Raw genomic sequence first — 12,987 nt, forward strand, 5'->3', positions numbered from 1 at the left:
ACGGACTGCTTGTTGGTTTTATTTAAGGGTTAAAACGCATCATTTCTTTGCTTGGTGTGCATAGTCACTTTAACTTCTGGCTTACGTTTAATTGCTCTATGATCTTCATACACATCCACTCCTACATACAGAAGTTTTCGTTATTTCTTTTTAAGAGACACAACTCAGAATACAAAAATAGTAAAACTGAAGTTCTGTGAAATTTAAGAAGACAAAAAAAATGGTTCCCAATACCCATTTTTCTATATCTTTACTCTCCCACCTGTTTCTTCTTTGAAACCTTACTAACAATGCTTCTTTTGTAGGAAAGGTGATTATTACAAAGGCCAAATGTTTTCATATTATGTCTTGTCAAAAGTAACTTTGGCTTCTCGGTTACTACACTCTAGCATTCATTGTGTGGTGTGGAAAGCTGAAATATACTTGGAGGAAGGAGCACCAAGAGGAGACAAGGAACCAAGCTCTCCAATGGCAGGTTTCCTTTCCTGAAGAGGGCAAGCTCCAGTGGCCTCATTTGAAGGAGGCTCTCACCACCCTGCCCTTGATCGGCTGTGGAGGGCGCCAGTTCCCCACGAGGGGCACTGGGGGCTCGTTCTCAGCACTGGAAAAGAGGCTCCGCAGCTTTGCCATCTGCAAGGGGCAAGGGAAGACTGTCAGCATGACACTCGGACCAACTGGACGCATTTGGTACGTGACAGCTAGAAATTTCAGGCTTTTGGGGGCACCTGGGTGGCTCAGGTAATGTAAAGCGTCCCCTTCAGCTCAGTTCATGACCCCAGAGTTCTGGAATCAAGCCCCGTGGCAGGCTCAGTGGGGAGTCTGCTTTTCCCTCTCCTCCCAGCTTGTGCTCTCCCTCCCTATCTCTGTCTCTCTCAAATAAATAAATACAATCTTTAAAAAAAATTTTTTTTAAAATTCTGACTTTTAAAACAAAACAAACAAACCACGAAATCTGTTGGTCCAGAATTATCTGGTAATGAGTTCCTGTGAAATAGAAGCTTTTTCTGTACTTTTCTTTTCTTCGTTTTATATAGGATCACCATGCCCTCTGTCCAAGTGTTTCCTCCTGAATTCTGAAGCAATTATTTCAATTTGATGGGTCAGTATGAAGTATATGCTTTACGTAGGAGGGGATGACAATATCGGCACAATTGATAAGCTTAATTGCCTTCGTTATATAAGTTTATGGAGTCTCTTTTTTTAAAAGACAGAAAGAGATTAGTCATACTATATTTAAAATTTTAAGAACATTTTAAAAGTTTTTTTTTTCTTAAGGAAAAGGAATATAGGAAGTTGTCATTAGTACTGTATTTCTACATGAAAATGTTTACAGCTTTCTCCTTAAGAAAATTTCATTCCTCTTTCAAAATATGTTTATGAGTGAACCTGACCATTAAATCTGATCTTTTGATAAAAGTGATCATGTATATACTTGAGTCTATAACTGGCAGAAATGTGAAAACCCCTGTCTTAAGTAAGGAAATGTACTAGAAAACTGACTTTACCATTGAAGTAGACATTCATGATCTACGGTGTGAGTTTCTGTGCTGTGCACTTGCTTTAATCTGTTCTTCTCCATATCCCTTCTTACATATTTTCTCCCAGTCTTTCCTTGAAAGTCTCTTTGATAAATGTTGCAAGGACATTCTTTAGATGAACACTAAGAAGAAAGTCCTGAGCAAAGAGGTCAAGAGGTATTGGAAGCAGACAGACACTGGAATCTCAGCTCCTACACTTGGCTGTGTGATCATGGACAAACTACTTAACCTTTCTGAGCCACAACTTACATATCTATAGAACTGGAAAAATCTCATATCCTCACAAAGATGTTAAATCCCTTCCATTAGTATCCTTTTCCCCAGGCCTGTATTTACAATCGTCTAACCAGTACTTAGTAGTTGAGGGAGCTCCAAATTAACAAAGGCTAACTCATATTAGTAATGTAAAACCCTTAAGTGTTTCCAGAGCATAAACTCAGTCATTGTTCAGCATTCCAACCGCCTTTAAATGATCTGTGTTTATCCTGGTACTTTTGGAAGCCAAGTTTTAGAAAGTTGAGCAAACTGTAATTAATCAAAGCAAACTCTGAAATGCCTGGTCATAGAGCTGGTCTGTAAGCATGCTTTTAGCAGCTGCCCATTTTCCATTTGGCATCTATATCTTATACAGCCATTCAGTGATGCATGTTTGCATGTTGTCAAGTCTCTGTCTGGAGCTGGGGCTTACCTGGTCAGAGCTCACAGTGATGGGCTCCTTCAGCAGGAGCCACACAATGCACTCCTCACAGGGCGGCGTGGTGAAGGAGCCGTGGTAGGTCCAGTAGTCCCGGCAGGCGGGGAACAGGCAGGATGGGTCAAAACGTGTGAAGGGTGCCTCCTTGCCCTGGGGGAGCACAGGGCACAGGCACGATGAGTAGGTGCACCCACACCACCCACCCCAACGGTCTTGCCATTTTGTGAGGATGGATTTCAAATGCAATAAACAAAACAGATTTTTTTTTTTTTTTTTAATTTGAGGGTTGAACTCAGGACCCTGAGACCAAGACTTGAGCTGAGATCAAGAATGGAATGATTCACCAACTGAGCCACCCAGGCACCACAAGAAAATGGAACTATTAAATAAAGTTCATGCCTTTCAGAAATAAAAGTTAAAGGGGGGAAGCCAGTTTATATTTTGACTTTGGCACAGTCAATGTAACATTTTATTCCCTATTATCTGCCAGTAGAACTACAATTCCTCACTTCTCAAGAAAAAGAAGAAAACTCACATCTAACTATAACAGAAATGTTTCATATAAGTTAATGCTTAGGTACTCAATGATTTAAAAAAAAACAGGCTCACTTGAACATTATACTCAGAATACTTTGGTGGTAAAACTTAATAGCATTTGATTAGAATAGTTCCAAAGGCAATTAAAAGGAATCAATTAATTAGAAGAATCTACTGTTAAGATTTAAAGTATGCAGGTATCACCCCAGAGAGAAAGGGCAGCACCAGGACCCAAATGTTTAGTACTTCTGCAAGTATGTATGTGTGTTGGGGGGCAAGGGGGGTGAACATTCAACTTCTCTTGCATTCATTTCAGTAAGAAAGTCATCATCTGACAGACTGGGAATTTAATAAGCTGATATATGTAAAATTGCACTAAAAATTGTAAATCATACAAATATAATAGCATTTGTTTGTGGGCATATGCTTAGTATATTCATCAGACATAGTAACAGATATAAAAAATACACTTGAAAATGTAATAATAGGGGCACCTGCGTGGCTCAGTCATTGATGATCTGCCTTTGGCTCAGGTCATGATCCCAGGGTTCTGGGATGGAGCCCCCCATTGGGCAGCCCGCTCAGTGGGGAACCTGTTTCTCCCTCTCCCTGCTACTCTCCCTGCTTGTGCACACTCTCTCTCTGAGAAATAAATCAATAAAGTCTTAAAAAAAAAAAAGAAAGAAAATGTAATAACGAAAAATTGACGTACCCTGTTTTATGTTCTAGGAGGGAACATGATTTATTTTTACCTTTGTCTTAACTTTGTCCAGTGCATCAAGGACCAGCTGGAACTCGCCTTTCTCGCGTCCTATCTGTAAGAAAATAAAAAACCAATAATTATATCTTTCCCTTCTTCATAATTTATGATTGTCTTGAAAACTAACTTTGATCCATCCATCAGCAACTAGTGATTACAAATCTGCCAGAATATCTTGTACTAAACAAAACATAAGTTTATTTCTCCCCCAAGATTTTAGGGGATATATTTTCCGAACTAAATTTAGACTCCAGGCCTTTGAAGTGCAAACCGCAAAATTATATGTTGATTTATTTCCATGTCCTTGATCTTCTCTCCCATCATCCTTTTTTTTTTTTTCTTTTACAGAATTCAAGCTAGGATGGACTCAACGTATGCAAAACTAAATTTATTGTCCAGTCTGGAGTGCAGACCCACTCCACTTCCTGTTGTGTTGCATTCAATCACTGAAAATGAACCAATGAGTTCAGGACATAAAACAAATTAGGTCATTCAAAAAGAAAGAAGCTAGATTTTCACCTCTGGCTTAAAATCTAGATTGTGTTACCACTAAATTCATGTGTTAATGACACTAAGTCCCCTTTAAACCAAAGCTGGCCCAACAACACACACATTCCGTGTGCTATGTTAGCCTGGGATCATGTGAGTGGTAGCTGCCCTGAGCTGAGGGGATAACCAGCCAGGGACTTGGCATCCCAGCAGTTTCCAACATCAGCTTTTCTGGTTTCCAGTGCAACTAAAGTAGAGTAACAGGAAAGAATAATGCAACAAGGCTGACTTTGCCCTCCCCACTACCACAATAAGCTCTTTCCAAGGCTCTGTCTCCATTGCCCCTCCACACGCCCACACACTCATTCTGGAGAGAATTTAGAAGTGTTAGGGGGACTGGAGTATGGCAAAAGGGACACTTTTAAGGGAGAGCTAAATATTTTGAGCTGATCTTACCAGAAATGTCTTATCAGTTGAATGAATAATGAAATTCATTCCTCTCTCCCTTTTAAATAAAAGGAAGGAGGGGAAACACATGCTATCCTAACCATCAATAAAGAACTAAATTTTGAAAGAAAAAGATGGTTAGTTTTTAACCTCACCTTCAGAAAAATGCCAACCACAGCTATCCCATCAGGTTGCTTCAGAGCTTCTCCGAAGGTGTTATACTTTGGATTCCAGTGAACCAAATGAAGCTGAAACCATAGAATGCAGGTTATGAGGTAAATTTCTAGAGTAAGAAAATAAGTATAAAAGTATTCACAGTAAACCAATAACTTTACAATTCTGACGTTGCCAGACATTCTCAAAGGAAGTCAATAGAATTTGAAATATCAACATGCAATATTTTGCTGAAACTTTTAGTGGTTTAAATAAAAAGTGTATGAAATTATTAGAAGTAGACCTAGAACACTGTAATAAGCAATGATTGAAAGTTGAACTTTCGTTAAACTAATTCTGTAACTTTCTTATGTAACTTTTCTGTGCCTGTTTGTATAACCTGTCTCATAGAGTTGCTGAGAGGACCAAATGAGTTCATATTTGTAAGCACTTCATAAATGCTAGCTATCCTTATCTTTTCTCTTCCAGTCAAGACCTTGGCCTTTTTTTTTTTAAATTATTAAACCGTTATCCAGTTGTTGTTTTTTTTAGGATTTTATTTTTTTGCCAGAGAGAGAAAGAGAGAGCACAAGCAGGGGGAGGGGCAGAGGTAGAGGGAGAAGCAGACTTCCCACTGAGCAGGGAGCACGTTGCAGGACTCCATCCCAGGCCCCTGAGATCATGACCTGAGCTGAAGGCAGATGCTTAAGCCACTGAGCCACCCAGGCGTTCCCGCTATCCAATTTCTTAATATAACTTTGAAAATTTTCATGCATGACACTAACTCACCTACACTCTTAACCGTCTAGCCTAGAATGTTCGGCAGCTTCAGCTTATGCTAAAAGTACTACAGCTCTTTTCACAACCTCGGGCTTGAAGTGGATGCTACTTTGTGGCTATTTTTCACTTCTCAGTTTTCACTTTGGGAGACAGTTGCTCCTACCTCTGCCGCATACTTGACTCCATCCACGGTGTGCTCAGAGCCATGATCATCAGAGGAGCCCCAGTGAAGATGGAACTGGCGAAGCCTGTAGGGTCCAGTGAGAGGACCGCCCCTCAGCACTGCGATTCAGAGACACTAGGTCAACAGTGAACTCGTGCTTCGTTTACAGACTCCTACCTTAAACACATGCTCTTAGAGCCGAAGTTCAATGGGCAAAGGTGATCAGTCTGCTGGGTAGATGATATGGTTCTCAAGCACACTGGTCTCTTTCCCACAAAGTCTTGGGATATGTCAAAATAAAGGACTTCTCTTTTCTATCTTGTTTTCTTTGCTTGTTTTATTATGCTTAAAGTGCCAATTTAACATGACAACAAAGTTCAAACGAAAGAGGGGCAATAAGGATGCAGACAGTCAACAAATGAGTCTGTTGTGTGGAGTGGTGGGAAGAACGTGAGGGCTGAGAGCCAGAGGGATGCGGGTTCAAATCCTAGCTAATTGTGTGAACTCAGGCAAGTTGCTAAACTTCTCTGAACCTGTTTTTGCAACTCTGTTGAAGGTGATAATAATATCAACCTTTCAGAGCAGCCATGAGGATTAAATGAGATTAAGGACTTTAAAGTCTTCATCACACTGCCTGGCACACCAATCACCGTGCAAATGTGAATTCCTTCTCCATATCATGCCTCCAGCTCCACTTTTCTTTAAGACTACAAGCAAGAGCTTTCATTCACTTCTAACTGGAACTGTGTCTGTTGGAATGAGGTAAAAAGGAAAATTTAGACATTTCCCAAGCAATCAATAAATGTGGACAGCCAAACGAGGTAATTCTTGGTAGCATTAATGTTGAGTTTGTTGTCCAAATACTTCACCACATCACATTACTTTGATCTCACTTCATTCACCTGGGGAGTGATTTAGAGGTTCAGATATTTTCTGCAGGACATTGGAAATTACGCACCCCCCCAAATCAAGATTTAGCAATATAAACTAAATCAAAACAGAATTCAGAATAGCTATTCCAGAAAAGATTGACCAACTCTTGGTGCTGAAATGGCAAACCGTAAGCTCATAATCTAAAACAATAGAGCTAGACTTGGGTGAGCTTAGTCATGTGGAAGTTAAGTGGTCTGATTCACAGCATTTTTCTGGTGCAAACACTAGAACAGTTACTTTCTGGTCATATGAGTCCAACTCATTAGGATAACTCATTTGGAATGGTCAATATTTCCTCATTTCCGCTTACAAAAATGGTATTCTTATGAGGCTCTACGAAATAGGTACTGTTTAATTTTGTCATTTATCCTTCAGAATGGAACTTGATTTAAATGGAGAAGGTGAAAAAAGTAACAGCAATATGAAATTATCATTTAAGAAAATAAAATATCTATGATACTCATTACTTGGAGCCTCCTAGCAGGTAGGAATTATGACACTATTGCTCTCTACTATAACATCATTGAGAATATTTATTTATGTACATCAATAAGAATAATTTTAACTTTTTTACAAATGTGGTTATAAGAAAAAGTATTATCGTACATCAAGCACCAAAATATTAAAGGTAGATTCTTTCTTACCTCATTTACTTTGAAATAAAGTATTTCTAAGTAGTCTGCTTTTATTTCATTGATTTTCTTAATAGTGTAAGTAAAGAGTTTTTTAAACATGGTGACTTTTCCTTTTCATGGCACAGAAATGACTACTCACGAAATTGTCAGGAACTGCAAAAACACTCACCAAAAGGATTAATCAGATGAACCCCACTGAAGCCTTGAAGACAATATTCTTGACTCATATAAACCTCATTCTTTCCCCTGGATTGACCCCCACCCACATACCAGGGGGAGAAAGTGTCTACTTTGTTCCTTTGCTGGGTTCCTGGCTTTGTAGAATGGAATCTCTGCCACACAATGGGAATGGGAGCCTTGCTCTCCAGACTCTGTTCAGAAACCTCAGGTGTAGGCCATCCAAAAGGACATTCATTTAGACTCATTGCCATCACCTCTTCTCACTAATTATTACTGTGTCATCAACCTCATTTTTGCCAATACAGGCATCGAAAACGTCTGTGTGCCTCTACCTAAGTGTCATACTTACTTGACCTATCGAAAGTATCATCAAACACAACCCTGCAGGTCTTCCCGTTGTTCAAGATGCTCTTGCAAGAGCCAGGATCGTAAGACACTGACCATGGCTGCAGAGAAGGGTCGTGCTTGATGTCTTTAGTATGCAGTTCGATGGGCGACTGGTTGTCTCCCTTGGCAATGGGATAAAGTTCATGCCAGTGGTCAGGACCTAGGAAATCAAGTTGATGGGACTGATTCATTTGGTGGCACATTCCAAGCCCTCTTTCTAATCGACTAAATCAGCAAAATACACAGAGGCTAGTCAGTGATTATGCAAAGGTCCTGGTTTTCAGTTTGGGCAAGACAAGGCTTAGCATTTAAGACCTTTTCATTGTTTCCTTAATAGTGTACCTAGAAATTATATTTAACTAAGCGTATTTCCCCTGCTTGCTCAAGAATACAACCTCGAAGGCTAATTTTTGAAATGCATTTCGTCACACGTTTTACCAATGCTATCTTCCACCATACAGCTGGAAGAAATAACCTGACCACATATGGTTTTCAAAGCACACTCCTATTTTTTATTTATTCTTTTTTTTTTAAGTTTTTTTTTTTTTTTTTCTTTTTTTGACAGATAGAGATCACAGGTAGGCAGCGAGGCAGGCAGAGAGAGAGAGGAGGAAGCGGGCTCCCCGCCGAGCAGAGAGCCCGACGCGGGGCTCGATCCCAGGACCTGGAATCATGACCTGAGCTGAAGGCAGAGGCTTTAACCCACTGAGCCACCCAGGCGCCCCCAGAGCAAGGATTCTTAAACTGACACCAGGTTCAGAGAGGTGAACTGCTTGCCCAGTATCCTGGAATAAGGGACAATCAGAACTGGACCTCGGGTGGTCTGACTTCTAGGTCACAGGGAGTGTGATCTTGGGTAAGTTACCCAGCCTCTCTCTGCACTTCAGTTTCCTGCAGCGGAAGTAATAAGGGCTTGATACCAGGGAGAACTACATGAGATAAAGGTAAAAGGGTCAGCAGCTTCTGGCACTTGGTAAGTGCTCAGTAACTCTTGGTTTCCAAGGACTCCTCCGCCCATATTTTCCCACGCACTCTCTAGAGTTGCACTCCCTAGAGTTGCTCGCTTTCTGTGCAATTCCAGGGGATGCTCCGACACCATCCCGGACAAGACTGGGGTGCTGGGGCCGGCGGCTGCTCGGACTCACCGTTGTGGCTGGCGTAACCCCACTCCTTGGCCATGGTAGTCTTTGTAGGCACTGGACCGCAGCTGACTTCTCTCCCCCGAGTTGTGCAGCCTCCCTTCGAGCCCACGCCTTTTATATAGGTCCCCAACACACTGCATGGCCTTATTAGGTCAGCGAGGGTGGGGCAGGGGGGCTAAACTGGATTGGGGTGGTATTTGGGAGGCGGGGTAGGGAAAGCCAATGAATTCCGAGAGCTAGACAGCTGTCGGGCTTTGTGGGGGGGTGGGTGGCGGGGGAGATGGGCGGAAGGAGGCCCCCACCCCCTCCCTACCTTCTCCAAACCTCGGCGCCTGGCTCTCCTACCTCTCCCTCCCGCCTCCCGAAGCTGCCTGGCTTTCTAACGAGTGGCGCCGACGTGCAAAAATGCGGGCGACTTTTGCTTCATCCTTCCTCCCTCTTTCAGGCTTTTCGTTGTTGATTTTGCGGGAGATTGGGGATCCGACCTGTGCTTAGGCACCAGCTAAAATCTGCAGCCCCGCGGCACTTGCAACCTCACTTCCAAGTTGCTTTTAGCGCAGGCTGGTTGTCTGGCTGCGGTCTCTGGACGCTTCTGCGAGTTTATTTCGCTCCAGCGATCCGATTACGGTAGCTGGAAAGAACAGGTCTGTTTGCCTGACTCCTGTTTGACTCCCTTGCAGGCAACTTGTAAAATCTCAGGAGCAGAGGATGGGAAGAAAGAGGCCGGGAGGGCAAGTTCTAGAACTCCGCTCTCCTTAAAGAGATTGACAAAATCCCGTTCTTGGAACTGCGCCAGGCAGCATTTCCCAGCCTAGCGGATTCCTTTGGTCTGCAGGACGCTGAGAGCCAGATCTCTCGGAGAGCTCCGGGAATCCGGGAGAGGTCTGCATCCCAGGCTGACATTGAGCAGGAGCCTGGGACTGACTTACCCCCATTGTGTGAGCTGTACCTCTGCTCACGAAAAGTCGAGACTATTCTGGAGTGTTGGAAGGCCACAAACATAAAGTGAGTCATGGTGTTTAAAATGCAGGACCTCGTTCCCCAAAACATAATGAGAGATTAGAAGAAAAGGAAGAGGAAAGGCTTCCAGAATTGTTTTGTGTTTTTTTTTTTCTCCCTACTCAAGTTGTTTTATAATATGATGACCCATGCAAAAGGAGAGCAGAACTGGCATATCCAATGTGCACGTGTCAGAGATATATTTTTAAATGTTGTTATGGTTTACATTGAAGAATTCCGTGTAGTAGATCTTTATAACTCTATTAAGAGTATTTGTAAATTTCTTCTTTGTTCTAGGTTAATAATAATTTTATTCATAAAAAAGACAGCAAAGAGACATAAGCCCAATTCAGTGCTATCTTGAACGAGGTTGCAATATACATTTCCTTAATTACTTTGACTTTTATTGATGCTAGTATTTTGTATTTGGAGATTACTAAACTTGAAAAGGAAATCTCTCATCATGGTAAAGATAGCTCATCCCCAAGGCATGTGGAATGACTGACCACACTCATAACCTGGACGCCAAGGGAGTCATTCCCCAGCGTATTTTTGTGAGCAAGGATCATTTGAGCCACACAATAACAGTGTGGAATCAACTGAGATCGTTTGGAAAATCCAAGCAAACAGCAAAGCAAATGCCCTTAGACTGAGCTCGAATATGTCAGTGGTGGATCAGAAAGCCTGCAGATTTGGGACCTCTGCCCCTGATTTTGCTTTTGTACTGCAATAGTGTGGTGCTATAGTTTGTGGTTAATGGAGGTGTTTTCTATTTCTTTTTGAATGCATAATTATTTGTATCAGTAAGCTATCATCTTTTTTTCAATTCATCAAATCACTATAATCTCTTTTTCTGGTGCGTGGGGTTAAAGGTTGGTAGCTACATTTCACGTTATTGGTATAATAGTAATACAGATAAAGTGATTTTTTAATTGATGTATAGTTGACATACAATATAATATTAGTTTTGGGTGTAATGTTAGTTTGTGTACAGTGATTGGACATTTACAGACATTATGAAATGATCACCATGTGAGTATAGTTACCATCTGTTCCCATACAAAGCTATTATAATATTAGTGACTATATCCCCTATGCTGTACTTTTCTTGCTTGTGGTTTATTTATTTTATAACTGGAAGTGTATACCTTTTAATCCCATATTTCAGCCATATATTGCCCTATCCCTCCACATGAGCAACCCCTGGTTTGTTCTCTGTATGAGCTGTTTCTGTTTGGTTTTGTTTCTTCATTTGTTTTGTTTTTTAAATTCCACAATAAGTGAAATCATTTAGTATTTGCCTTTCTTTGTCTGACTTATTTCACTTAGTATAATACTTGTATGTCTATCATGCTGTCACAAATGGCAAGATTTCATTCTTTTTTAATGGCTACATAATATTTCATTATGTATATCTCCCATATTTTCTTTATCCATCCATCTGTTGATGGACACTTAGAATGTTTTCATGTTTTGGCTGTCATAAATAATGCTTTAGTAAACATAGGGGTATATATATATTTTCGAACTTGTGCTCTTGTTTTCTTCAGGTAACTATCCGAAGTGGAATTGCTGGATCATACATTTTTTGAGGAATCTTCATATTGTTTTCCATAGTGGCTGCACCAAGTCACATTCCCACCAATAGTGCACAGAGCTCCCTTTCCTCCACATCCTCAACAACACTTGTTATTTCTTGTCTTTTTGATACTAACCATTCTAAATGGCATGATGTTGTATCTCATTTTTGATTTTGCATTTCTCTGGGGATTAGGGATGTTGAGCATCTTTTCATGCATCTGTTGGCCATTTGTACATCTTTGGGAAAATGTCTGTTCTGGTCCAGATAAAGTGTTTAATAAAATCTTTATACCAAGCAAGACCAAAAATCTGGGAATTCATCATATTGTTATTGTTTATGTATAGAAGGAATTTTATTTTTTTTAAGACTTTATTTATTTAAGAGAGAGAGCACAAGCAGGAGGAGGGGCAGAGGGAAAGGGAGAACCAGACTCCCCAAGGAACAGGTAGCCAAAGGGGCAGGGGGTGTTTGATCCTAGGACCCTGGGATCACAACCTGAGCCAAAGGCAGACACTTAACCCACTGAGTCACCCGGGTTCTCTGTGATGAAGGAACTTTGTTTTATTTTAAACATATAGTGTATTATTAATTTCAGAGGTAGAATTCAGTGATTCATCAGTTGCATACACCACCCAGTGCTCATCACATCAGGTGCCCTCCTTAATGCCCATCACCCAGTTACCCCATTCCCAAGCCCCCTCCCCTCCAGCAATCTTTAGTTTGTTCCCTATGATTAAAAGTCTCTTATGGTTTGCTTCCCTCTCTGGTTTCATCTTGTTTTATTTTTCCCTCCCTTCCCTTATGACCCTTTGTTTTGTTTCTTAAATTCCATATATGAGTGAGATCGTATGATAATTGTCTTTCTCTGATTGACTTATTTCACTTAGCATAATACCCTCTAATAAATAGTAAGACTTCAATTTTGTGTTGGCTGAGTAATATTCCATTGTGTGTGTGTGTGTGTGTGTGTGTGTGTATCAATCACATCTTCTTTATCCATTCATCTGTCAATGGACATCTGGGCTCTTTCCATAGTTTGGCTATTGTGGACATTGCTGCTATAAACATTGGGGTGCAGGTGTCCGTCCAGATCACTTTGCTTCTATCCTTTGGGTAAATACCTAGTACAGCAATTGCTGGGTCATAGGGTAGCTCTATTTTCAACTTTTTGGGGAACCTCCACACCATTTTCCAGAGTGGCTGCACCAGCTTGCCTTCCCACCAACAGTGTAAGAGGGTTCCCCTTTCTCCAAATCCTTGCCAACATCTGTTGTTTCCTGGCTTGTTAATTTTAGCCATTCTGGCTGGTAGGAGGTGGTATTTAATTGTGGTTTTTATTTGTATCTTCAGTATATTTTTTGATACACAGGTTTTTAAAAATGAGATCAAACTGCTCTAAATGGCATTCAGGATCTTCAGAAGTAAACCCTCCCTATTTTTTAGCTCTGTCCTATCCTTTCCTTCCAAAGTTTTCACCCTCTAATTCAAGGCCACGCCACTGTTAGAATTGTGTTGTTTTGTTTTTTGTATTATTTTAATTTTCTCAGGGCGAGGTTTGGGGTACTGTT

At 41.0% G+C, this 12,987-nt stretch overlaps 1 protein-coding gene across 1 annotated transcript; it reads right to left on the minus strand.

The window, feature by feature from the left end:
• Window positions 1-243: 243 nt before the first annotated feature.
• CA3 (carbonic anhydrase 3) lies at window positions 244-8,996 on the minus strand. Its single transcript, XM_047727519.1, has 7 exons — window positions 8,842-8,996; window positions 7,659-7,856; window positions 5,562-5,680; window positions 4,621-4,713; window positions 3,522-3,584; window positions 2,227-2,382; window positions 244-630 (listed from the first exon to the last, which is right to left on the minus strand). Exons 1-7 carry the CDS (start codon window positions 8,873-8,875, stop codon window positions 511-513), a joined length of 783 nt encoding a protein of 260 aa, XP_047583475.1. The 5' UTR covers window positions 8,876-8,996; the 3' UTR covers window positions 244-510.
• Window positions 8,997-12,987: the final 3,991 nt, after the last annotated feature.

Source organism: Lutra lutra, chromosome 4 (assembly GCF_902655055.1).
Source record: "Lutra lutra chromosome 4, mLutLut1.2, whole genome shotgun sequence".
In the NCBI taxonomy this organism is placed as follows: domain Eukaryota; kingdom Metazoa; phylum Chordata; class Mammalia; order Carnivora; family Mustelidae; genus Lutra; species Lutra lutra.

Coding starts and splice junctions, on each gene's coding strand:
- CA3 (XM_047727519.1), bottom strand. CDS start 8,875: ATGGCCAAGGAGTGGGGTTACGCCAGCCACAACG. Junction 3,585..4,620: donor TGGTTGGCATTTTTCTGAAG/GTGAGGTTAAAA, acceptor ATTTTCTTACAG/ATAGGACGCGAGAAAGGCGA. Junction 631..2,226: donor TCACTGTGAGCTCTGACCAG/GTAAGCCCCAGC, acceptor TGCCCCTTGCAG/ATGGCAAAGCTGCGGAGCCT.